At 37.9% G+C, this 27,196-nt stretch overlaps 1 protein-coding gene across 2 annotated transcripts; it reads left to right on the top strand.

Moving 5' to 3' along the window:
• Positions 1–17,796: 17,796 nt before the first annotated feature.
• LOC111783818 (pre-mRNA-splicing factor ATP-dependent RNA helicase DEAH10) lies at positions 17,797–26,433 on the top strand. 2 transcript variants are annotated; one of them, XM_023664659.1, is made up of 16 exons: positions 17,797–18,060; positions 18,321–18,390; positions 18,468–18,514; positions 18,603–18,683; positions 18,768–18,984; positions 19,352–19,766; positions 19,962–20,165; positions 20,552–20,712; positions 20,839–21,024; positions 21,258–21,489; positions 21,692–21,891; positions 24,225–24,359; positions 24,542–24,749; positions 25,028–25,069; positions 25,345–25,387; positions 25,649–26,433. In XM_023664659.1, exons 2-13 carry the CDS (start codon positions 18,326–18,328, stop codon positions 24,723–24,725), a joined length of 2,127 nt encoding a protein of 708 aa, XP_023520427.1. In that variant the 5' UTR covers positions 17,797–18,060; positions 18,321–18,325; the 3' UTR covers positions 24,726–24,749; positions 25,028–25,069; positions 25,345–25,387; positions 25,649–26,433. The 2 variants fall into 2 exon arrangements, with proteins under 2 accessions (XP_023520427.1, XP_023520426.1); XM_023664658.1 differs by lacking the exon at positions 25,028–25,069.
• The last annotated feature ends 763 nt before the right edge of the window (positions 26,434–27,196 follow it).

Here is a 27,196-nt window from a genome sequence, read left to right as displayed (position 1 = left end):
CCTCTCCCTCTCCCTCGTATTTTCTTTCTTTTCTCTATTTGCAGGTACTCTTATAGGTTCTAGGAGTCGTGGGCTGAAGGCATAGCGGGGTGCGGTTGTCGTCCTCTCCCTCTCCCTCGTATTTTCTTTCTTTTCTCTATTTGCAGGTACTCTTATAGGTTCTAGGAGTCGTGGGCTGAAGGCATAGCGGGGTGCGGTTGTCGTCCTCTCCCTCTCCCTCGTATTTTCTTTCTTTTCTCTATTTGCAGGTACTCTTATAGGTTCTAGGAGTCGTGGGCTGAAGGCATAGCGGGGTGCGGTTGTCGTCCTCTCCCTCTCCCTCGTATTTTCTTTCTTTTCTCTATTTGCAGGTACTCTTATAGGTTCTAGGAGTCGTGGGCTGAAGGCTGAGCGGGGTGCGGTTGTCGTTTCGCGTGGGATCCGCGAAACTCGGCGGTCGTCGAAAAACTCGCGATTTTTTCGGTGACTTGAGTTTTTTTTTCTTTTTCCTTTTCTTTTTTTATTCCCTTTTATTTTCACAGGTCATTATATTATATATCCCTAAAAAGAACTTTCGTCCTCGAAAGTCTCAAACTCTTGTACTAACTCGGGGTATTTTTCTCTTATTTCTTCCTCATGCTCCAACGTGGCTTCCTCACTGTGGTGATTCCGCCACAGTACCTTAACGAACGCAATGTTTCTGTTGCGTAAGGTTTTTACTTTGGCTAAGATCTTTACTAGTTTTTTCTCGTAGCTCAGATCTTCATTGAATTGGAGTGGTTCGTAGTCTATTACATGCATAGATCCGTAATGTACTTCCTCAACATCGACACGTGAAATACATCGTGCACTCCTGAGAGGGCTGGAGGTANGCACTTTTAGAACATCAATTATTGTAAATGACTAGCATGTTCATAAGTATTAAAACTTAATGAGTTTAAATACTAACCTTTTGTAGTTCAAACTCCTTTTGCCTCACGAACCGATTTCGAACCACCACTAGTGTCTTCTCCACTATCCTCCGGCCTTAGAACGGGATTGTGGAATTCGGTGAGTGACTAAACTTGGGAGGGATTTTGTATATATGAAGAGAGTGTTTGTGAGAGGTTTTTCTCATGGTTTTCCCCCCAAGAAGACCTTCCACGTACCATAATCACTCTATTTCTAGAGTCATGTTTGCATGTTTATGCAAATTTGAGATCACCAAAATTTGACTTTCAAAATTCCACTCAAATGTTTGGGATTATGTGGCAAGCATGCATGTTTGAGTTAACCAAATTTTGACACTCAAAATTCCACTCAAACTTGTGGGGTTTATTTGGCAAACATGCAAGTTTGGTTAAACCAAATTTTGACACCTCAAAATTCCACTAACATGTTAATTCGTAAATAAAACAAAAATGCGGTTAAATATATCGTATATATGTAGTGCATATTCCCTAATTTGAATTCGAACAATTCGATATGAGCTAGCAGAGGGATCTATGGTTTAGTCCGATATGAGCTAGCAGAGGGACCTAATGGACCTATAGATCATGGGCTCCAACGATTCAAGATTAACCGATTAAACTCATTAACCTGGTTAACCAACATTCGTTAACTACTAGGACACTCCACTATAGCCTAGTAGTTGCACTCCCCTCACTATAGATATATTTCTGTCCATCTGATATAACCATGATTAGTAAGTCGATCCTTCACAGGTTGTTCGTAACTAGAGCTGGGTCAATTAGCCGTTTTACCCCTGAAGCTACTTCTTGTTTCTTATATCTCACTAATCCTCTTATAAACAATTGGTTTGTGGTCCAACCAGTAAACCGAATCCCTCTCAGGCCAATGAGAGGGTGGGGCCCCTTGTTCAAGACCTGGAGTCAGTGCTTAAGGGAACTACCTTTCTTCTATCCCTAAAAGTGGGTAGGAGTGAATTCCGTCTTGCACCCCACGTCCCCAGCCATTCACCCAGTCTTACCCCTGAAATGGGAGGCCTGTTGAGTCGGCGAACTAGAGCCACTCTCACCCATGCAAATCTAAGGATAATTCCGAATAAACAGGAGTTCATGGTTAGCTCAGGATTAAAACCGAGTTACCTAGGTTATCGAATGAAAAGAAAATCAGTCTCAACAGTAAACGACTTTATAAAGTGAGAGTGGTTTTCTTCATGGTCCGATCTTATGCAATACTCATTGCATAGGACGCCCCCACTCACATGTCTCCACATGCACAATTTAGTGATCGCATTGTTTATATCATATACAAAAGTGGGCCGCATCCATAGTGTCCCCAGAATAAGGTACTCAGCCTTATCCTTATACTATAGATCATTTTGACTATATACTTGAACTTGATCCACTCTTATGTCTCTACATATAGTTCAAGTAATCATACTATAGCCAGAGTGTTCTTAGTTTATTGGATTTAGATTAATGATCGTAAAGTTCACTTTATTCAATAACAATCTTTACTGAATAAACAACAATAATAACTTTATTGAAAATAGAATATGTTTTTGTTTACAAACTATGAGTTTTAGGACATAAAACCCAACAAGGCTAACATATATGCTACTGGATCAATTCGCTCTAGGATCTCGAATGGTCTAATGAATTTAGAACTTAACTTGCCCTTACGNAACACGATCACGAACATGTCTAGACATTCCTTGAATACCCGGTCATTAACTTCATAAACACAACCGGGGCATTGGTGAGATCAAATGACATTACTACGAACTCGTAGTGACCGTACCTTGTCTTAAACGCTANCTAATGAATTTAGAACTTAACTTGCCCTTACGTCCAAACCTCAAGACACCTTTCATAGGTGCCACCTTGAGGAATACCAGGTCTCCTATCTCAAACTCTAAGCTANTTTTTGGTACGTCTTTTTCATTGATCCTAATTTGGTGGTAACCTAACCGAAGATCTATCTTGGAGAATGCAGTTGCCTCCTTGAGTTGATCAAATAAGTATTCTATTCTAGGCAGAAGATATTTGTTCTTTATGGTTCTCTTATTTAGCTCTCTATAATTGATGCACAGACGCATCGATNCGGCGTAGCTTTTCTGTCTACTTTGAGCGGTACACATCCTCGCTCGAATTTTCTAGACAANAGATATTTGTTCTTTATGGTTCTCTTATTTAGCTCTCTATAATTGATGCACAGACGNGCTTTTCTGTCTACTTTGAGCGGTACACATCCTCGCTCGAATTTTCTAGACAACCTCATTGGTGAATCGAACCAGCTCGGGTCCTACTAACTCTCTCTCACCTACTTCGTCCCAACATAGTGGGGACCTACACCGTTTTCCATACAGGGCCTCAAAAGGTGCNCACAGGGGGACACGCTAGGTCGAATGAACCCTTTATCTAGTAAGTCTTGCTNACTAACTCTCTCTCACCTACTTCGTCCCAACATAGTGGGGACCTACACCGTTTTCCATACAGGGCCTCAAAAGGTGCCATACCAATAGTGGCTTGGAAGCTGTTATTATACGAGAATTCCATAAGGTGAAGTTTGANCCGGCTCGAGTTCGATGACGAAGTCGACCGCTCGAGAAGGGGGTATTCCAGGTAGGACGTCTAGGAATATAGCTAATCCTAGGAAACACAATCTGNCCCAACTTCCCTTAAAATCTAGTACGCAAGCGCGTAACATGTCATCTAGAATTTGGTTTAAATGCTCTGTTTGTTCATCTGTTTGGGGGTGAAAGGCGGTACCATAGTGAGGCGGGTACCCAGTGCTTTTTGAAGTCTGCGCCAGAACGCTGACGTAAAGCGTGGATCTCGATCCGACACTATAGACATTGGGACTCGATGTAGTCTTACTATTTCTTTCCCATACAATTGTGCCTAATTGTCAACTGTATATGTAGTTTTCCCAGGTAGAAAGTGTGCCGACTTGGTCAACCTATCGACAACTACCCAGATCACTGTATAGCCTTTGGGCGTTTTGGGTAATCCTACTACGAAGTCCATCGCTATGTTTTCCCACTTTCACTCTGGTATGCTTAGGGGCTGCAACAACCTCGCAGTCTTTTGTCTACGAGCTTTCAGTTGTTGACAAACTAAGCACTTGCTCACAAACTCGGCCACATCCCTCTTCATGCTCTTCCACCAAAAGTGTTATTTTAAATCTTGGTACATTTTAGTACCTCCTGGATGCATGACAAATGACGAATTGTGAGCTTCCATCAGTATCTCTTTTCTTAAATCCTCTATTGCCGGAATACATAGGCGTCCCTGATACAATTGTTCTTCATCTAAGGACTTCGAGAATCCATCTATTGGACTTTCGTCTAGCAGCCCTAGGACTTTCTGTAGGTTAGGATCCTCTCGTTGAGTCGGGCCAACTGTGCTATGACTCCCTCGGTCGCTACAACTATGTTGACTCGCTTGAATTCTCTTTGTACCCTTACTTCCCTCGTAATGAGGGTCGACGAGTGGACCATCTTTCTACTCAAAGCATTTGCAACCACGTTTCCTTTTCCAGGGTGGTACTGGATATCTACATCATAATCTTCACCAATTCTAACCACCTTCTCTGCCTCATATTTAACTCTTTTTGGGTGAAGAAGTATTTTAAACTTTTATGGTTGGTAAAAATTTGAGTTTTCTCTCCATACAAGTAATGTCGCCAAATTTTCAGCATGAACACTACAACGGCCAACTCTAGGTTGTGGGTAGGGTAGTTCTTTTTGTATTCCTTAAGTTGACGAGACACGTATGCGACAACCTTGCCGAGTTGCATTAATACACATCCCAGTCCTTTCATGGAGGCGTCACTATAAATTACATACCCTTCTGAGCTCTCGGGTACTGTGAGTATCGGGGCGGCCAATCTCTCTTTTAGGTTCTGAAAGCTTGCCTCACAAGCATCATTCCATCTAAACGGTACCCCTTTTTTTGTTAACTTTGTTAAACGCGAGACTATCCTAGCGAAGTCCTGCACGAACCTTCGATAGTATCCCGCCAATCCTAGGAAACTCCTTACTTCCATTACCGTAGTTGGGCGTTCCCACTTTGTGACCGTTTTGACCTTGGTGGGATCTATATTCTGTCCTTTGACACCACGTGTCCTAGGAAAGAGACTTGTTGTAACAAAATTCACATTTGGAGAACTTGGCGTACAACTTGTGATCTCTTAGGGTGGTTACGACTTTTCAGAGGTGTTTCTCGTGTTCGAGGTCTGTTTTCGAGTATATTAAGATGTCGTCAATGAACACGATCACGAACATGTCTAGACATTCCTTGAATACCCGGTCATTAACTTCATAAACACAACCGGGGCATTGGTGAGATCAAATGACATTACTACGAACTCGTAGTGACCGTACCTTGTCTTAAACGCTATTTTTGGTACGTCTTTTTCATTGATCCTAATTTGGTGGTAACCTAACCGAAGATCTATCTTGGAGAATGCAGTTGCCTCCTTGAGTTGATCAAATAAGTATTCTATTCTAGGCAGAAGATATTTGTTCTTTATGGTTCTCTTATTTAGCTCTCTATAATTGATGCACAGACGCATCGATCCATCTTTCTTTTTAACAAACAACACTGGCGCACCACAGGGGGACACGCTAGGTCGAATGAACCCTTTATCTAGTAAGTCTTGCTATTGTGCCTTGAGTTCCTTCAACTCTGCTGGCGCCATGCGATAAGGTGCTTTGGAATAGGCCCAATTCCCGGCTCGAGTTCGATGACGAAGTCGACCGCTCGAGAAGGGGGTATTCCAGGTAGGACGTCTAGGAATATAGCTAATCCTAGGAAACACAATCTGGGAACTCGTTTACTATTGGCACGTTTTCTAAGGTCTTCTCTTTTTCCCTTACGTCTACCGCACATGCTAATATAGCTAATCCGNAAGTGTGCCGACTTGGTCAACCTATCGACAACTACCCAGATCACTGTATAGCCTTTGGGCGTTTTGGGTAATCCTACTACGAAGTCCATCGCTATGTTTTCCCACTTTCACTCTGGTATGCTTAGGGGCTGCAACAACCTCGCAGTCTTTTGTCTACGAGCTTTCAGNGTGGTGAAAATTTTACTTCCTTTTTACGACAGTCTATACTAGCATGATTTTCGGTTAGCCAATCCATGCCTAGTATGACGTCGAAATCCGTCATGTTTACTACCATCAAATCAACGCTTAGANTCATGCTCTTCCACCAAAAGTGTTATTTTAAATCTTGGTACATTTTAGTACCTCCTGGATGCATGACAAATGACGAATTGTGAGCTTCCATCAGTATCTCTTTTCTTAAATCCTCTATTGCCGGAATACATAGGCGTCCCTGATACAATTGTTCTTCATCTAAGGACTTCGAGAATCCATCTATTGGACTTTCGTCTAGCAGCCCTAGGACTTTCTGTAGGTTAGGATCCTCTCGTTGAGTCGGGCCAACTGTGCTATGACTCCCTCGGTCGCTACAACTATGTTGACTCGCTTGAATTCTCTTTGTACCCTTACTTCCCTCGTAATGAGGGTCGACGAGTGGACCATCTTTCTACTCAAAGCATTTGCAACCACGTTTCCTTTTCCAGGGTGGTACTGGATATCTACATCATAATCTTCACCAATTCTAACCACCTTCTCTGCCTCATATTTAACTCTTTTTGGGTGAAGAAGTATTTTAAACTTTTATGGTTGGTAAAAATTTGAGTTTTCTCTCCATACAAGTAATGTCGCCAAATTTTCAGCATGAACACTACAACGGCCAACTCTAGGTTGTGGGTAGGGTAGTTCTTTTTGTATTCCTTAAGTTGACGAGACACGTATGCGACAACCTTGCCGAGTTGCATTAATACACATCCCAGTCCTTTCATGGAGGCGTCACTATAAATTACATACCCTTCTGAGCTCTCGGGTACTGTGAGTATCGGGGCGGCCAATCTCTCTTTTAGGTTCTGAAAGCTTGCCTCACAAGCATCATTCCATCTAAACGGTACCCCTTTTTTTGTTAACTTTGTTAAACGCGAGACTATCCTAGCGAAGTCCTGCACGAACCTTCGATAGTATCCCGCCAATCCTAGGAAACTCCTTACTTCCATTACCGTAGTTGGGCGTTCCCACTTTGTGACCGTTTTGACCTTGGTGGGATCTATATTCTGTCCTTTGACACCACGTGTCCTAGGAAAGAGACTTGTTGTAACAAAATTCACATTTGGAGAACTTGGCGTACAACTTGTGATCTCTTAGGGTGGTTACGACTTTTCAGAGGTGTTTCTCGTGTTCGAGGTCTGTTTTCGAGTATATTAAGATGTCGTCAATGAACACGATCACGAACATGTCTAGACATTCCTTGAATACCCGGTCATTAACTTCATAAACACAACCGGGGCATTGGTGAGATCAAATGACATTACTACGAACTCGTAGTGACCGTACCTTGTCTTAAACGCTATTTTTGGTACGTCTTTTTCATTGATCCTAATTTGGTGGTAACCTAACCGAAGATCTATCTTGGAGAATGCAGTTGCCTCCTTGAGTTGATCAAATAAGTATTCTATTCTAGGCAGAAGATATTTGTTCTTTATGGTTCTCTTATTTAGCTCTCTATAATTGATGCACAGACGCATCGATCCATCTTTCTTTTTAACAAACAACACTGGCGCACCACAGGGGGACACGCTAGGTCGAATGAACCCTTTATCTAGTAAGTCTTGCTATTGTGCCTTGAGTTCCTTCAACTCTGCTGGCGCCATGCGATAAGGTGCTTTGGAATAGGCCCAATTCCCGGCTCGAGTTCGATGACGAAGTCGACCGCTCGAGAAGGGGGTATTCCAGGTAGGACGTCTAGGAATATAGCTAATCCTAGGAAACACAATCTGGGAACTCGTTTACTATTGGCACGTTTTCTAAGGTCTTCTCTTTTTCCCTTACGTCTACCGCACATGCTAATATAGCTAATCCGCCTTGTTGGACTAACTTCTTTGCTTTCATCATCGAGACTACCTTGGGGGTAATCCTGGTACTTGTGGCTTTAAATTTAAAGGTAGGTTCTGTCGGTGGTGAAAATTTTACTTCCTTTTTACGACAGTCTATACTAGCATGATTTTCGGTTAGCCAATCCATGCCTAGTATGACGTCGAAATCCGTCATGTTTACTACCATCAAATCAACGCTTAGAGTTTGTGATATGAATCCAACAACTGATCACGTGCATGTACCCGAACGAGCAATTATAAGAAGCAATACAAAGAACATTCAAGTATCAAATCAAGAAAATAATGGAGTGGCTGACATTGGAAAGTGATTAGAAGACTTTTCTTTGGTAGTTGAACTACCAATTAAGACAATTTATGAATTTTCTTATATTCTTCAATTTATATTTAATAGCATTTATTAAAAGTTTGTATGAATTGCCTTGTATTCTTCAATTTGTATTTAATAGCATTTATTAGTGGTTGGTGGCTGAACTTTATTTTGTTACGGTTATCTTTTGGGCCTATTTAAAGGCATGTAATACTCATGTTTGAGGGATTTTGGTTGAATACAGAAAAAAAAAAAACCTTTGTGTTTTCTTGATAACCTTTTGGTGTTATTCTTTTTCAAACCTTGCTTTAGGTTTGATGTTTAAACCGATTCATTGAATTAGTTTTGATCAAGCTAATTCTGGAGTGAATTGTCTTGGTATCTAAGAGTGACCATCATAGATTCCAAGTTCGATCTAAGAGTCATTCATCTTCTAACCAGCTCTTGGTTGGAATCAATCCGTTAAGTTAGCTTTCTCTGTGAGCGTTTTGCAAGGATTCTAGAAGGACCTCTAGCTTTGCAAATTCCAGCATTGTAGGCGCTTATCATTTGGTATCAGAGCATTTGGTCGACGTTCTTTGGCCGCTCTAGAGGTGAAATATTTTTATTGTTATTTTTTTTCTATCAATTTTTTCTCTCTCTCAGATTCTCGAAAAAAAAAAAAAAAAAAAGCAGCCTTTACATTCTTAACCTAGTACCAAAAGCCCACCTTTGAGTGTTAAACACGGTGTCCCTGAGTGAAATTTTTGTGAGAAGTGTGGAGAGGCCCCTTGATAACAAAATGTCACATAATGGAGAAGGAGTACCACCAGTACCAGATCTTAATACAACCATTCTTCAAGCAATTCAAGGTATGATGGAAATGATGATGGAAGATAGACAAGAAAGAAGGGCGCAACAACAAAGACAAGAACGAACATTACAAGAAGATGAAGGTATAGTAGTACAAGAAAGACAAGTTGATGGTAGATGGAGAGGAAGAAATAACCATGCAACTATTATGCAACCTAGAAGGATGGAAAGAGTACATGAAGATAGAGATGGAGGAGTTAAACTCAAAATCCCACCATTTTGTGGAACGGCAGATTCTGAGGCATACTTGCAATGGGAAAGAAAGATAGAGCATGTGTTTGATTGCAACACCTATAGTGAAAATAAGAAGATGAGACTTGCTATTGTCGAATTTACCAATCATGCTGGTGATTGGTACCAACATCTCAAATCCGAGAGAAGAAGAAACTAGGATGATCCAATAGAGACATGGCCTTACCTGATTAGCTTATACTGTTGTCACCAATTTATTTTTAATGAAAGTTCGATTTTTCCTTTGTATCCAAGCCAACCTATAAGAATTCATGGCATCAATTTTATGTTAAATTCTCTTGNATCTCTCTTTTAGGTTCTGAAAGCTTGCCTCACAAGCATCATTCCATCTAAACGGTACCCCTTTTTTTGTTAACTTTGTTAAACGCGAGANTATACCTCTAAATAGATATACACATATTATATATATATTCTAAAGACTTTGCATAGATAAAGTCTTTGAAGGTTATAATATACTAGNGGAAACTCCTTACTTCCATTACCGTAGTTGGGCGTTCCCACTTTGTGACCGTTTTGACCTTGGTGGGATCTNGATTTCATTTTCTATTTTTTATTTCGATTGACTTCTCTCTTGTATTTTGATATTCTTTCTATACTCTGTTTTTTCTGTCTTCAAGACATATTTTTGACCAATTTTTAATCCATTCTTACTTGATCATATTGTTTATGAATTCAGATCCATTCTTATTCCCAACTCTTCCTTTTTATTTTTCTCTTCCTCTATATTTTTTTCTTTTGATTTTCTCTTTTAGTTTTTTTCTTTTGATTTTCTCTTTTAGTTTTTTTCTTTTGATTTTCTCTTTTAGTTTTTTTCTTTTGATTTTCTCTTTTAGTTCTTACCTGCCTTTTCTATTTTTTTTTCTTCTTTTGCCTGTATTTTTTCTTTTATTTTTTTTGTATGCCTTCTTTGTATTTTCTCTTTTTACTTCTTTCCTGCTCTCTGTATTTTCTCTTTACTTCCTGCTTTTTTTTTCACTTTTACTTTTGCTTTTGTATTTTTTTTTTCTTTTACTTTTTTCTGGTCTTGTCTGTATTTTCTCTTTTACTTCTTTCCTGCTCTCTGTATTTTCTCTTTACTTCCTGCTTTTTTTTTCACTTCTCTTACTTTTTTTTTTCACTTTTACTGCTTTTGTATTTTTTTTTCTTTTACTTTTTTCTGGTCTTCTCTGTATTTTCTCTTTTACTTCTTTCCTGCTCTCTGTATTTTCTCTTTACTTCCTGCTTTTTTTTTCACTTTTACTTCTGCTTTTGTATTTTTTTTTCTTTTACTTTTTTCTGGTCTTCTCTGTATTTTCTCTTTTACTTCTTTCCTGCTCTCTGTATTTTCTCTTTACTTCCTGCTTTTTTTTTCACTTTTACTTCTGCTTTTGTATTTTTTTTTCTTTTACTTTTTTCTGGTCTTCTCTGTATTTTCTCTTTTACTTCTTTCCTGCTCTCTGTATTTTCTCTTTACTTCCTGCTTTTTTTTTCACTTTTACTTCTGCTTTTGTATTTTTTTTTCTTTTACTTTTTTCTGGTCTTCTCTGTATTTTCTCTTTTACTTCTTTCCTGCTCTCTGTATTTTCTCTTTACTTCTTCTTTCCTGCTCTGTATTTTCTCTTTACTTCCTGCTCTTTATCTTTTTTTTTTTTCTCTTTACTTCTTCTTTCTTCCTCTGTATTTTCTTTTACTTCCTGTTCTTTATCTTCTTTTTTTCTCTTTTACTTCTTTCCTGCCTTCTGTATTTTCTCTTTACTTCTTGCTCTTTATTTTTTTTTGTTTTACGTGCATTTATACTTTTTTTTTCTCTTTTACTTCTTTCCTGCCTTCTGTATTTTCTCTTTACTTCTTGCTCTTTATTTTTTTTTTTCTTTTACGTGCATTTATACTTTTTTCTTCTATATATATATAGTCTTTTCTTTTGATTTTGTTAACAGTATTTTGGCTATAGTCATCTCATATTTTTTTGTATTCTAATTTCTTTCCAAATCTTTCCTTTATCTTATAATATTTTTTTGTATTCTAATTTCTTTCCAAATCTTTCCTTTATCTTATATGTATTTTATTTCTTCATTTGGTTAAAATCTAAAATTCACAGATAAATTTTCATTCCAAATCTTTCCTTTCTTCTTCTCTTTCCTTTCTTATTTACCTATTAATTCTTCTATTTTACTCTCTATTTTGTATTTATTTTTCTATCTGTTCTGTATTTTCTTTTATTCTGACAAATATTTGCCTCATTTGTTTAGTGATTTTCTATGACCTAACATCATAACCAAAAATCTAAATATCTGGGCAAGAGAATCTAAATATCTGGGCAAGAGAACCAGGGATCTAATTAACCAGGGATCTCATTATTCACCTAACATCATAACCAAAAATTTAAATATCTAAATATCTGGGCAAGAGAACCAGGGATCTAATTCCGAATAATTAGACAAGAAGGGCAAGAGAACCAGGGATCTAATTCCGAATAATTAGACAAAAAGAAAAGAAAAGAAAATTTGTTCTAGTTATTTTTCTATGACCTAACATCATAACCAAAAATCTAAATAACTGGGCAAGAGAACCAATGATCTAATTATGAATAATTAGACAAACGAAAAGGAAATCTGATCTGGATATATGAAAAAGAGATCAAATATCTGAAACATGACTTAAAAAGAGATCAGAGATCTGAAACATGACTTACAGTGACTTACCGTAATAACAACAAGATCTCTCTCCAAATTAAATCTCCAGCTCTCCTTGTAAACGTGGTTATTTGTATTTTTTTTTCATGATAGGAACCACCAATTATTCAGTATTCTGATTTGAGATATTACTGATGAGTTGGTTGAGGAGGGATAGTTGGGAGAGGAAGGAGGGGTGAGTGGAGAGTAGTTTAGAAAAAATTATTATTTTAATTATTTTAATTATTTAATTTTTTTTAGGTCGTTACAGATAGGTCCCTAATTCATTATTGCATGTGTTTGCATTAGCATGGCCCCTACAGTGGGGTCACTTACTAGTATTTCTTCGAAATACTCAGGTCGTGTGCCATATTGTTTTTCAAGTAAAGGCAAGTCTCCCATGTACGGTTGACGGTGGCATCGTGATCAGAGACTATGGCGCGTGCATAGGATAGTTGCATATTTGAAATTCCTAGTCTTGGTTAGGATAGGGCGTTTGCATTTCATTCATTTATATTATTTAATTTGTAATCCTTTTTTTTTTTATCTTTTTGAACTCTAGCATGATGTTTGAAACACGTAAGTCCGACAGTGTTTTCCAATGTTTGAATGTATTCTGAAGTTTTTAATTTGTCCGCTAATAAAGATGAGCATTCTTAGATTTTTATTCTGCATTAGAGATGAGCATGAGACGTTAGTGGCGACTCTAGATATGTGGAAATTTAGGGTCGTTACAGCCAGGGTTTGTTTCCTATCACACCATTCGCCACCTTCCGTCAGTATTTCACACTGAATTTACCAATAATTCAAATGTGAAATACGGCTCTAAAACTGCCTCGAATACCTTAATCGGGATCGAAAAGAGGTTCAGGAGGGTCCAAATAGTGGAAACCGGGCCGAAAACAGGTCAGCCGAGCTGAACAACCGCTGGGAACCGCCGAGTCGTTTGTATCGAGCCAAGCTGAGGGACCGCCTGCGCCGCTGTGTGCCACGTAGTAGAAGCAAAACGTGCCACGTTGTGCAGTGCGCGTCGAGTCGAGGCGCGGGTCACATTTCGATTCGGGTCGACTGCTGCAAAAGGCTACTGGGGCGGGCTGGTTGTTGGGCCTCAGTTTACTGGACTGGGTCGCAAGTGTTTGGGTTGCAGGCCGGTCCGATTGGACCGTGGGTCTAGTCTCAGGTTGGTACAGTTGAACTGTGGCTTCTGGGTTGATTGAGGTTTGGCCGCTGTAGTTAGGCCTCGATTTCATGGGCTAGACTTAGATTGGTTTGAGCCTAGGTCTGGGTATTCGGTTCGGGCTGACCCAGATCCGATGGATCCTTCTTCCTTACCTGACTTCTGCGCAATTTTTTGGTGCATTTTCTCTCTCCTTCCCGCAGCGTTTCCGTTGCCGATTTCGGTTCTCTTTCTTCCTTTTCCTCTCTGTTTGTCGTCCCTCTTTTCTTCCTCGAAGTTTTGTGGCCTAAAAGTTCCTATAACACAGATCTAAGAATGTTTAGGAAAACCCAATTTTCCAATCTCGATTACCAACGACGGTACTTACGAATAGGCACAAAACGTACCTTGAGTTATTGCGCTATCGTTAGGGACCTTTTCGTGATGGTAACTGAGCGTTTGGCGTCGAGTTTTTTTTCTTTTTCCTTTTCTTTTTTTTCCTTTTTATTTTCCTTGGTTGTTACATTATTAATATTAGTAGGCTAAATGAATCTTCGTCTTATTCTTATCACTTATATTTGAGCGACGGAAATATTCATAGTTTATAAAGTTAATATCATATGCATTTGAGCGGTATAAATCCTAGTTGTAACAGCGCAAGTCCACTGCTAGCAAATATTGTCCGTTATGGTCCATTACGTATCGTCGTCAGTTTCCCGATTTTAAAACACGTCTACTAGGGAGAAGTTTCCACACCCTTATAAGAAATGTTTCGTTCCCATCTCCAACCAACGTGAGATCTCACAATCCACTCCCTTGGGGGGCCTAACATCCTCGCTGGCACATCGCTCAATGTCTAACTCTGATACCATTTATAACAACTCAAGCCCACCGCTAGCAAATATTGTCTGCTTTGGCCCGTTACGTATCACCGTCAGTCTCACGATTTAAAACGCGTCTACTAGGTAGAGGTTTCCAAAATGTTTCATTCCCCTCTCCAACCGATGTGAGATCTAACGTAGTAGTTTAAATGAATCTTTCTTCTTCTTACCATTGTTGTTGTTTGGGTCATTCTATTTGTCTGTTTTGCTTCTAACATCGTATTTATGTTATATCAAGACGATAAGCAATCATTAGTTATCAACCCTCTTTCTCACAACTTTGTTCTGTTAAAATTAGTTAGATGAGATATAAACTATTTGTGAGCTTGAATTAGTAGGATAAGTTATTAACTTGAGAATGGGTAGAAGACTTCCGTAGAATACTTGCTAACTTGTGGAGCAACTATAGGGGAATTGAGACCAACTTTTGTGCTTTAATTAGTAAGATTGTGAGTGGTTCTTATCTTGAGCAGAAAGTTCTTAGTGTTTTCTCTGCTATAAATATTCATGATATGTATGCCCTCTTCACAAACAACAAAAATGGGAATTGAAAAGTTAATTGATTAAGGTTTCTTTGCTTCAAAAGATCTCTCCCCTCAAGTCGTACCTTCACTTATTTAATTGTTTCAACATATTTAAATCATGGGTCACATCCAACACTATTGTGGTTCCTATTCTCGTCATTTTCAGATGCTAAGGTAGGTTAGATAAATGAAGGTTAAAAGTCATCCCTATCTTTAGTTAGAGCACTAAAGAGTCATCCCTATTTTTAGTTAGAGCACTAAAGTTAGTGGGATGATCTTTAATTGAGTTGCTTTCTTTCAATTTTTAGGATATAATTGTTATTTAAATATGTCGGTGGAATGAGAAACAAATCATCTGGTCTTCACTGAAATACTTCTATCTCTCTCCTGCTTTTTTTCCGACAATTTTCGCACGACAAATTGGGCAGTCAAAAGACATCAAGTAGTATTAGAGCAAGGTTAATCTACCGGTCGTATATCATTGCGGAAGAGCCAAGTTTATCAAAGCTAAGTTGATTAGCTCAATTGGTTAGAACGTCGTACTAACAACGCACAGATCCCAGATTCAAGGAAGAAGAAATGCACACTGTTGCAGAGACCATGTCGGGGCTGAAAAACACTGCACCTAAACTATATAAGAATTTCAAAGATATTGGCTAAAGAAAGCACAAAATACAATTACTCTAAATTATAATCCACCCATTTATAACAATGAAACTTCTTCTTCAAGTGGCATAAATTGAAATATCGAGAATTTACAGTGATAAAGTGAGCATTTTGTTGGGATCTATAGGGGTAAAAACAATCGTGAAGGATCAATATTCTTGTAATAATTATATCAATGAATACAACTTGTTCTATAGTGCATGAGTGCACCTCTAAATCTACCGTGGAGTGACCTAAGGTTAAAACAATGAAAGTTGATTAATTAAAGAGTTTAATTAATTAAATTTGTATTATTAAAGCTTATAAATGGTAGGTTGATAAGGTATTGCATGTATTTGATATATTAAATAAAAGTATAAAAAAAATATGTTAATTTAAAGTGTACCAACTCGTATTTAATATATTAGATATATTAGACATAAAAGAGAAAAATATATTTATTTTATTGTATTTGATACATTAAATATTGAAATTAATATATATTAGATACCTAAAATAAAAAAATATATTTAAAATTTAAATGAGATTCAAATTAGTCAAGTGTATATGAGAATTTAAGATCTATGTTGATTTTAGTGCTTTTCATTCGGTTAGAAAGAGGATGCAATATTGTGATATGTACTCCGGGTGATTGATGGATCTTATCTCCCCGTTGAGCATGTATGAATATTTAGGTTATGAATTTTGTGCTTTAGGTGATTGATAGGATTATCTCCCTCACAAAGCATGCACAAGAACCAAGCTACAAAGCATGCACAAGAACCAAGTTAAAATTTGGGCAGTAGAGCTAGAGTAGTTTCTATGTTGACCTGAATCAGTACATTTCTAGTCGACCGAGCACTTTAGGATCATGAGAGATGATTAGAGATCTAGAACTTAGTGTTCCCAGAAATTGGATTAGCCTCGGTGAACTAGTCCCGAATATCCTGAAAATGTGAGATGCTATTTAAATCGCCTAGATACCTAAACCTCCATGGCACCCAAGTAAATTGAAGAGAGTTTATGAGGTTGCTAGTAGTGTGAAAAGTATCACCAAGTCCAATTGCCTCCTATTTTTTTCGGTACCTCAATAATACTATTCAGTGACTTAGGTCAAACCCTATAGTATCCTTGCAAGTGTCACAATTCATGGTGCGATCATACCCTCGAAAAAGTCATAAGGACGATGACTAGTTTAAGTGGGGGAGAAGGTCATAATCAAGGCAACGACTCTCTTATGGCCCCTATTCGACCACGCGAGGGCCAAGATAGGCAAGTGTCATGATGTGATCGAGGAGTACGGTGCATCATCTAACACACTAAGCTGAGCATAAGTAAAATAGAGGCAACGAGGTCGACATGAGTGTCAAAGATGGACCCATTAAGGGTCGAAGAGAGCCCCCAAAATCATGTCACTCTTGCCACACAAAAAATGCCTCATAATTGTCTTAAGGGGAGACATCTGCAAGTGTTGGGAGACGAGCATCTCAAGTGTCTTCCTTTGAAATGGGTCTTTCAAGGATAGTGTCAAATGACATGGGTATATCGAAATTACACCCCAGTCCATGTGTCGAAGGTTGGTATATGAACTCACTATCCAATACGGAGTCTGTAAATGACTTAGCATGGACACAGGAGGGTTCATACCTCGATGAGAACCTAGATGGATGTTCGGGATATCTCGATGAGATGAGCAATACATGGGTATAGACATGTTCGAGCAAGCCAAAATGGCCAAGTTGTCCCGAGACATGGAACGACATCACGATGCATGAGTTAGTCGACGGGAACCAAGATGATGATAAGATGCGACGTTGCTTATGAGAGACCTTGGCTTAGAATAGAGGCAAGATCAAGCCTGAAGACTTGGTATACAGTTAAATGCAAGTTAGTTAGAGTCGCAGATGATTAAGCATGTATGCACGGATGACATGTGTGACCAAACAAATTTGGATTCTACACGAGTTGTGTCTGGTTGGCGAAAGCGAATCTTGCCTAAGGTTCGACGAAGCCACAAATTGAGGCGAAAAATGTGAATGAGGCTTGAGTTCTCCTTAAAACATATTAGGAACGTGTCAAGATCATGTCGCCGCATGGTTGAAAATGTATAACCGTGACACCAAGTAGCAAATATCATCCAATCGAGAATAACTTTAAAAAAGAGTAAAAATTTTAGTTCATTAAAGACTCCCGATTCAATTTACAAGTATGAGAAAAACTAGCATCTTTCACTTTGATTGCACCAAGAACATCTCAACTACAAAACACATGAGGCAATGAATTCTTTTATATGTCACTCATACAATGAACTCAAATTGGTGAGCACGTATCAACATCGATCAATCCTCATCCCTGCAGCGTCGTGAACATGTAGTTATGTTCGGGGATAAAAAAAGGGTCAACTTTTTTTTTTTTAAATTTATTTTAATTTTCTTATAATAATAATTATATATATTTTTACAAATGTATAATAAATAAAGGAAAATAATTACCGAGCCAAATAACTTATATTTTCTTTTTCCAAAAATTTCTTTTTAATGTTAATTAGGAAAATAATTAGATAATTATGAAATTTAATTCTGTAAGCCTAAACCTAAACCCTCGACTGTTCTTTTCCCTTTGTCTCGGAGTCACCCACGACTAGGGGAGTGTTCATCGTGCGACGGCTTATCATCATCCTCTTTTCTTTCTCGGTTTCCGCCGGCGGTTGGCCAACGCCGGTGCTCCCATCGACCAGTGCTCGGCGGTCGGCCATTCTCTCTCTTCAACAGTTCCGATAACGAGCGCGACTCTGTTTTTCTTTCCTCACCGGCTGTGACTATACAAGCCCTCAACGACCCTTTTCCGGTGGGTTCTAGTGACGACTCGAGGTGAGATTTGTTTTTTTAAAAGGTTTTGTGGTTGATTTTATTCGAGTCAAACCCATGAGCTTTCAAAATCGTTTTGAAGTATCCGTTTACGCTTGGAGCTTGGAGTCGGATAGGTGAAATCATAACTAATCTAAGAAAAACTAGCAAGCATTTGGGCAATTCCCTTCTATACATCAGCCATTGGAAATTAAGTTAGAAGTTTTTTGTAATTGATTATAACTGGCTTTTGTTTCATCATTTTTTTTTTTGTAAAACTACAGGGGCAATGGAAAGACTGGGAGTCAATGCCAAGGTCTCAGCTAATGATTGCAGGAGCGAAAATATCTCCAGGCATGTACTTATAATTCTAATCTGTTTTTGGTTACAACTTACAATGTTTTGGTGACGTGATTTTGGTTGCTATGCAGGAAGCGAAAAATTGCAGAACATAGAAAGTCACTCCCAGTAGCTTCGGGTACTAACCTAAATTCTTTTGGTCTTCTATTTCAAATTAGTTTTTTTTCTAAGTTCCTGAGAGTTGTTGATTTCTTTTATGTGATTAGTTGAACATCTGCTCATACAAGAGGTGCATAGAAATGATACATTAGTCATCGTTGGTGAAACTGGGAGTGGAAAAACGACGCGTGAGATTCTGTCCCATGTTTCTAAATTTTATAATCGTAGTTACCTTATTGTTATGCTGAACTATTTGTATCCATGTTTTTTAGAAATACCGCAGTTCCTGTTTAATGCTGGATTTTGTCGAGATGGGAAAGCTATCGGGGTGACCCAACCTCGGCGTGTTGCTGCGGTAACTGTTGCTAAAAGAGTTTCTGAGGAATGTGGTGTTGAAGTTGGGCAAAAGGTTGGGTATTCCATTAGATTTGAGGATGTAACTTCTAGTTCCACAAGAATCAAGTACATGACTGATGGTCTACTGCTAAGGTACTATATAGAAACTTTGTCTTTCTTATCAAAATGCCATTTCAACGGACACGCAAATAAGGTTTTATTACAAATTTTTATTCTATTTTTCTTTATTGTCTTTTTGAGTATTTGTATTTTGATGGTGATACTTGATTTTGAATTCATATTGTGTCCTTCCTCTTGATCCATGCATTGTATGTTTTTTTCCACGTAACCTATTTGTTGATAGGCATGATAAATAAAATTTGTTTGATGACTAATACGTGAACTAAATTTCTTTTATCGACATTCTAATTGTCTCTTTAAGATTTGCAGAACTTAGGGTAAATGTGGACTTTGTGCAATTTTCTAACTTAGGTATCATGTTGCTTTTATAAATTTTCAGGGAAGCACTGTTGGACCCTTTTCTCTCAAGATATTCAGTTATCATTGTTGATGAAGCTCACGAGAGAACAGTTAATACTGATGTATTGCTAGGATTTTTGAAAAAAGTGCAGAAAACAAGATCTAGATCTTTGAATGACTCTTTGAATGCTGAGAACATGCATGCTAATGGCCTAGTGGTAGAAAATGGAAATAATGGTAAATGTGCAAGTTCCCTCAGGCAATATCGTGGAAGGAAACTACCTCCATTGAAGTTAATTATCATGTCTGCCAGCTTAGATGCACGCCTTTTCTCTGAGTACTTTGGTGGGGCAAGGGCTCTTCGTGTCCAGGGGCGTCAACATCCAGTGGCTATATTTTATACTCGTAAGCATGTATCAGATTATTTGGAGGCCACTCTTATTACTATATTTCAGGTAGTTATTAAATTCTCACCATGGCTTTTTATTAACAATAACATGTAAATTTTCTATTCAGTTGCTTATTATATAAATCTTTTTCACGGCTATTGTTTATCAAGTTTTGTTTTGAATATAAACTTTTGAACACCCTTTGTCTTTCTAATTCATATAACAATTTCAATGTATTATCACACATATCTTGTGAACTAGATTCATTTGGAGGAGAGTCCCGGTGATATACTTGCATTTTTAACTGGGCAAGAGGAGATAGAATCTATTGAAAATCTTGCCAAGGACAAGATTCAGAAGTTGCCTGAAAGCAAACAGAACATAGTAGTTATTCCTATATATTCAGCCCTTCCTTCGGAGCAACAATTGCGAGTTTTTGCCCCAACTCCACCTGGAGTCCGTAAGGTAGTTTAACCACATTGTATTAAATGGATTCTTTATTTTCTTTTCATCCTTTCTCCCAGTCAAATATTATCATTTTAAAAAAATCCTTTTCATTCTCGCATTTTTTTTTTTTATTATCTCATATATTCCTTGTTTGTTTCATATTTGAAATTGATGCTTCTTGGAGTTTTTAAGGTAGTTTAACAACGTTGTATCTAAAGAGTTCATTATATAAATTTTCTTTTTCCATTCTTTCTCCCAGTCAAATATTATCATTTCAGCATATCTTACTAAAAAGATCCTTTACATTCTTGCATTTTTTTTATATCTCCTAGAGTCCTTGTTTGTTTCATTTTTGAAATTAATGCTTCTTGCCTAAAGATTTTGCTGGTGGCCCTGCTTTTTAGGTGATATTGGCAACAAACATTGCTGAGACATCCGTGACAATACCTGGGATCAAATATGTTATTGATCCTGGATTTGTAAAAGCACGCACTTATGATCCAAACAAAGGGATGGAATCATTGATTGTTTTTCCAACCTCAAAAGCACAGGCACTACAGAGGAGGTAATATGTTGGATTAAGCATGACTGCATGATTGCTATTATGAAATTTTGTTTAGGCTATAATTCTAGCGAAAAATATTTGAATTTAACTAGTGAGAGTTCTAGTATTAATATTCTAGTGCTTCAGTGGGCGTGCTGGCCGTGAAGGACCTGGGAAATGCTTTCGTCAGTATCCTGAGGATATGTTTTATAAACTTGAGGATTCAACAAAGCCAGAGATAAAGAGATGCAACCTTTCTAATGTCATCTTACAGTTGAAGGCTTTAGGCGTTGATAATATCATGGAATTTGATTTCTTGGAAGAACCACCAAGGTGCAAGTTTTATAAAGTTTATTGCTTAAGCATGTTGTATGGTTTATCTTTTCATGTGTGGGTGCCGGATGTTTTTATATGTAGGTGTTAAGTGAATAGGAGCTACTACTTTTTATTTTCTTTTATCTACCTTAGCTTCCTCTTACTTGTGGGAAAAAAAGGGAAGAAAAGATAGGTTTTGAGGGGTGGGGGTTGAAAGATGGGAATGTGTCCTTGACCCTTATTTTCAACAGGCAAGCTATTTTCAAGTCGTTGGAGCAATTGATTCTGCTTGGGGCTGTAGCACATGACGGCAAACTATCTAATCCAGTAGGACATTTGATGGCTCGTATTCCATTAGATCCAATATACTCTAAAGCTTTGATTGTTGCCGGTCAGTTCAACTGTTTGGAAGAAATGTTGATAACTGTGTCAATGCTCTCAGTTGAATCCATTTTTTACCACCCTCGTGAGAAGTTAGAAGAGGTCAGTCCACACTTTATACAAATTATGTTGTTTCTATTCCTCTTTTGTTTTTAGATTTTGTCCTCGTATCATAAAAGTTATAGCATGCTACTGTCATTCACTCAACAATAGTTAATAATTAGAAATATTTCCTATGATGAAGTCTTGTTTAGTCTTCTATTTAACTCTATGGTAAAATTCCATATATTTGTTCTGCTTTCAGGCAAGAGCTAAAATGAAATGTTTTTCAAGTCTGGAAGGTGATCATCTCACTCTAATCAATGTGTATCGATCTGCTGAGGAATTTTTGAATAAGAAAAAGTTGGAACTTAGCAAAGAAAAAGTGGAGAAAAGCTTGAAAAAGTGGTGCAAAGAAAATTTTATCAATAGCAGATCTTTGAGACACGCACGTGACGTTCACAGGTTAGCAACAAAATTCCTTGGTTAATGATCATGCATCAAGTGATGAGGTCTCATAGATAATTGATCCCTCTAACTAGAGCACATTCTTCACTTTTGAAATTTTGTTTAAGTTCTATTTTAGTATCTTAATTTAAAAATATAGTTTTTAGCATTATAACTTTGGATAAAAAAATATTTTAGTCCTTGCCATTAATTTCTTAATGAATTATTTAAAAGGAACTTCGCCGGGGCTCTTCTTTTGTTTATTTAATTGATTATTGAATGTTTACATGCACAAAATGTTTTAAGCTATACATATTGCATCTCTTCCCACCTATTTTTTAATTGAGTCCGCATCCATCGAACAAGGTGTAGGCTTTATAGGGTCAGGGTGCTAAATCCTTAGTTAATACTAATCACAATTCTTCTTAGAATTCTCATTCTGATTTGATGCAAGTCTTTGAGTCCTTGTTTCATGTCCAAAGTTGCTCTCCTCTTCTCTTATGCTGAGTCCTCCTATTTTACCTGGAATTGAGTTTTTTTCCTTGTCCTTGTCTTTTTACAACCCCCTCCTAATTTCCATTGTTTAAACTGCATCAGTTCTGAGGTTAGCATGGTCTCACAAAGGTTGGTTACAACTTTAATGGGGAGAGTGGGTTTTTGATTACTCCTTTGTGTTAGCCATAGAGCATGTGTGGGGTCTTGAGAGCCACTTCGGTACTACTAGAGATCATATTGGTTTTCCAAGGCCAAGACTTAATTCTCTGGAGTACCGCTTCCAAGAGAGAATGGTATGGTTGCCATGCTCTCCTCAATCGTGAGAAATCATCTTGTATCAATTGAGCAGTCTCAAGAGCATTTGGGGAAGGAGAAGGGGCAAAAGACAGTTGGACCATGAGTAAGAGGCTAAGGGAGCTGAAAAACCTAGATTGTTCAATTAACTAGGATGGCAAAAAGGCTTTGTCAGAAGCTGGGGAACTAAACTCAATGAGGCTTTGTCTCTTGGAATGTGTGGGGTTTGAGTGGGAGGGAAAAGTGGAGGCTGCTCAAGGATTTCTTACTTTGGGAAAGGCCAAATGTTGTCACTTTGTTGGAAACTAAGCTCCAAGAATATTGTAGTCTCTTTGTTAGGAGTCTTTAGGTGGTATCATGTTGAGTAGGCAGGGCTGGAGTTAATATGGGCTTTGGAGGCATTCTTTTGATGTGGTATGGGAGAGTTTTTAAGTCTACAAGATTCTGAAAGGAGTGTTTTCTCTCTTTGTATATTTTGAGTTCCAAGTTGTGAAGGTAGGATAGTCTTGGATGTGTATGGCCCGTCTAGTCCCAAGGGGAGGAAGGAGTTTTGGGAGCCTCTATGAGCTTTATGGTGAGCATTGGTGCTTAGCTGTGAGTTTCAAGGTTATTATATTCCTGTCTGAGAAGTTTAGTTGAGGAAGAGTCACGAGGTCGGTGAGGAACCTTAATAAAATTATTGAGTGCAAACTCTTAGATCCTTCTCTAGTTATGAATAGGTTTACTCGGTCTAGTGGCAGAGAGAGTGGTGTTTTGTAGATTAGGAAGAATTCGTTTTTACTAATGGGTGGATAATGTTTTCAGGTGATCGTTGAGGGGGCCTAGACTTCAGATCCTTGGCCTATCATCTTTAGATTCGAAAATATTTGGTGACATGGGATTTTGCCCTTTTTAGATTTAAAAACATTTGGTTCTACCACCCTTCTTCTAAAGCTTCTCTTCTGAAGCTTCCCTTTTCCCGTTTAGGACACCTCATGTTTTCCTCTTTGTGGAAGGTTAAAATCCACAAGAAANTTGATTTTGGATTTGCAGTGGTGTGATCGATGACAACATGCAAGGATCTTGATCATCTTTTGTGGAGTTGCTAGTTTGTTTACTCCCTTTGGAGTTGGTCAAGTTGTTTAGGATAGACTTGGTACGTAGTAGGAAATGTGGGTCTTTGTTTGAGGAGATTGCGATGAACTCAACCTTTCGTGAAGTTGAGGTCTTGTGGTTGTTATGTTGTTTTTCTATCTTGTTGGAAGTGTGGATGGTGAGGAACAATAGAATTTTTAGAGGATTGGAGGGTCTTCACAAAATCTTTGGGAAGGCGAAAGGTTTAAAGCCTATTTGTGGGCGTCTTTTGTTGGGCTTTTTTAAATTATCAGCTTAATACTTATTATTNTTTTTTTTTTTTTTTTTTTTTTTTTTTTTTTTTTTTTTTTTTTTTTTTTTTTTTTTTTTTGTAGATTGTTTTTTGTATGCGCTTGTACACTCTTTCATTTCTCCCTCAGCTTATGAAAAGCAAAGAACCATATACATTTTTCATTGTATAATCTTTCCAACCATATATTTTATTGCAGTCAAATTAGGGAACATGTTGAACAAATGAATCTTCCTCTTCACTCTTGTGGAGATGACACGATTCAGTTTTGTAGATGCCTAGCTGCTTCCTTTTTCCTCAACGTAGCCACAAAGCAGCCAGATGGAACATACAGGTATTCATCTGTATTTGTCTCATGCTTGTATCAATCTCTAATCACGCTTTTTGTAACTTGGGCTTTTGGATTACTCTAGAATAAAGGCCATTCTGGGTCGTGTTTATGATACGTTCTTCATGTAGTTCTAGTTGTCTTGTTAATTTTTTTTTATTCTATCTCACACATGACAAAAAATGCAGGGATTGTGCAAGTGGTGAGGTGGTACAGATTCATCCCTCTTCTGTGCTATTCCGCAAAAAACCAGATTGTGTAATTTTCAACGAGTTCGTGCAAACTAATCATAAGTACATCCGCAATATCACTAGAATTGATCGACTTTGGCTGTCTGAACTGGCTCCGCATTATTATGCACTGCAAAACTAAATTGATGTGTCTACGTTCACATAGGTATTATTGTATTACTCCATTTTCTGCACTGTCTTGTAATTATTTCTGGAAAGAGTTTCTTTTATTCTTGATTGGCNTCGAAGGAAATGAAAGTAATATAATGAAGGTGGGAAAACAAGAGAAAAAATGTGTACAAAGGTCCAGAGAGAACAACAATGATATGAAACGTTTCTCTAGTCCACTGATATATAGCATTGATTTTGAGGTTTTAGAAATAGCAAATGTTTGATACTTGGGAAATATTTCTCAATGTCATTTCTCTCATATTCACTTTTCAGTTCATTGGCTTTCCACATTGGACAGCTCCATTTCCAGAGAAGGTATTTGAAGTTCAGATAGGATGCCTTTAGCATTCTAAAACTTTGATTGAGAATGAAGTGAGATTTTCCATCACTTTCGAAAAGCATTTGATTTCAAATAATAATTTAGAATGAGCTAATTTTTTTCTCCTTTTGGTTGATTACTTTCTTTTACTTCTTGTCACGTATCTCTCTCTCTCTCTCCCAATTTGATAGTTCATTTCATTTGGATTTGAGTACATTTTATTGGCTGCGGATGCTTATACTCCATTCATTTTTGTATTTCTTGAATGAAGGTGCCCAAGATGTGGAAGGATCGACTACAAGGGATAGCCTGAGGTGGGTCATTCATTTTGAATTTTACACTGCTATTTTCTTTATTGCTGGGTGACATAATGATTAGTTAATTTTTTTGTCTCAATGTTATGGTCATTCCATGGGCAGAAATATTTAAAATGTACTTTTCCATGTAGTTCACTGCTGCCATTTCCCTATTTATTTTCTTCTCAATACCTTCTCACATTGATCCATGCAACGTGCTTATGTTTGAAGAACTGTTCCTCTCTTGTAACGTGGATTTACTTTTGTTTCAACCACCAGGAACTCCTCAAAAGAAAAGGAGGCAGTTAAAGGGAAACCAATTCTCTTTGCCATCGTACGTGCTTGTCTAGTGCTCTCACTCCACGAAATATTGTGAAAGTTGGCTTATCTTCTATGACCAAAGGGAAAAAAGAAGACATTCTTACTGAATGTATCAACATGATTGGCGATTGATTGCCCTTCAAGAGACTAGCCAACACCCACTTATGCTTAACAGTACACGACTTCTCTACCCAACAATTTGGTATACTTCTGATTACTTACGTTCAAGACAACCTGCCTTCCAATGGTCTAAAACAGGGTTGTCACTCTGCATTGCCTTGGTTTTCAAGTGGTCATGTGTAGTGTTGGTTTATTGAAATTTTGTTTACTGTGGCAAATGAGTCCCATTGAATTGACACTTTTGACCTCTATATCTTCTCGAGAGGCTGAGAAAAGTAACGAACAATTGTCGGTAGCTGCATTGCCGTGGAGGATTCACTATGGGATATAGATATCATTCTTGTTGGTTCAGATTCGATTAGGAAAAGAAAATTATCCTCAGATTAGTAGAAATTCATTGCAGTAATCTTCTCAGCAGGGTCAGCTTGAGTGACTAGGACTGCCATTGTTGATGTACTATTGTGTGGTTGTTCATTAAAATTGCAGGGGGGCTAGAATATAAGAGATTAATGTGTGTGTTTTGGTGTATTGGAGACTGAGATTTTTCATTTCTAATTAATATCTGAAGTCTTATATTTTGTGATAAGTTAATTAGGTGTATAAAGTTGAATGTTGGATGTAAATTTGAGACTGAGAACATCATATATTTTTTATTTAATGACACTTTCATCTTAGATTTAAAATAAAGATTCTTTAGTTATAAATGATTAATTCAGTGTAATGATGTGGTTTTGACAGACATCCATTACTTTCGGTGTATTAATTCAATGGTACCTTTGATTCATCCATTGTGTTTCTCAAACAATTCAATTGGAATTTGAATAAGTACCTTTTTTACTCTTTCCATGGATTGAGCTCAAGCTCAATTGTTACTCTTTACAAATTTAAAAGCAAACTCAAGCTCTCTTGTGCCGACGATGAACGGGTTTGATCTGTCGAAGCTGTGGAATGTAAAAATGCATCGATAGGGGAGCGTTCTGCCTTAGAGGGAAGCACTCGCGTGAGCAGTGGTGGACAAAGCGGAAACGAGAATGTCGGCTTGAGTAACGCAAACAATCCAATGCCCCGAAAACCTAAGGGTTCTTCTGCAACATAAAAGATAAATGGAATGGGAAGAAAACTCTAAAGAGCTCACCTATAAATTATTCCGGCCATGTCATCGTCTTCAACCTTTAGCGGGGGAGGGGAGATAACACTTTCCGTGTTTCTCTTCCTCCCCCAAGTTTGCTTAATTATTAGTGTCTTATCCACCATATGCATTTGTTAGATGAACACGACTCTTCACAATTGTATGATATTGTTCCATTTTGAGCACAAACTCTGACAACTTTGGTTTGGGGCTTCCCCAAAAGCCTCGTACCAATGGAGAGAGTATTCTTTTATTAT

This window comes from Cucurbita pepo, unplaced genomic scaffold, assembly GCF_002806865.2.
Source record: "Cucurbita pepo subsp. pepo cultivar mu-cu-16 unplaced genomic scaffold, ASM280686v2 Cp4.1_scaffold000102, whole genome shotgun sequence".
NCBI classification, from domain to species: Eukaryota; Viridiplantae; Streptophyta; class Magnoliopsida; order Cucurbitales; family Cucurbitaceae; genus Cucurbita; species Cucurbita pepo.
Note: the sequence above shows the minus strand (reverse complement) of the source record. Positions and strands in the feature narration are given on the sequence as shown.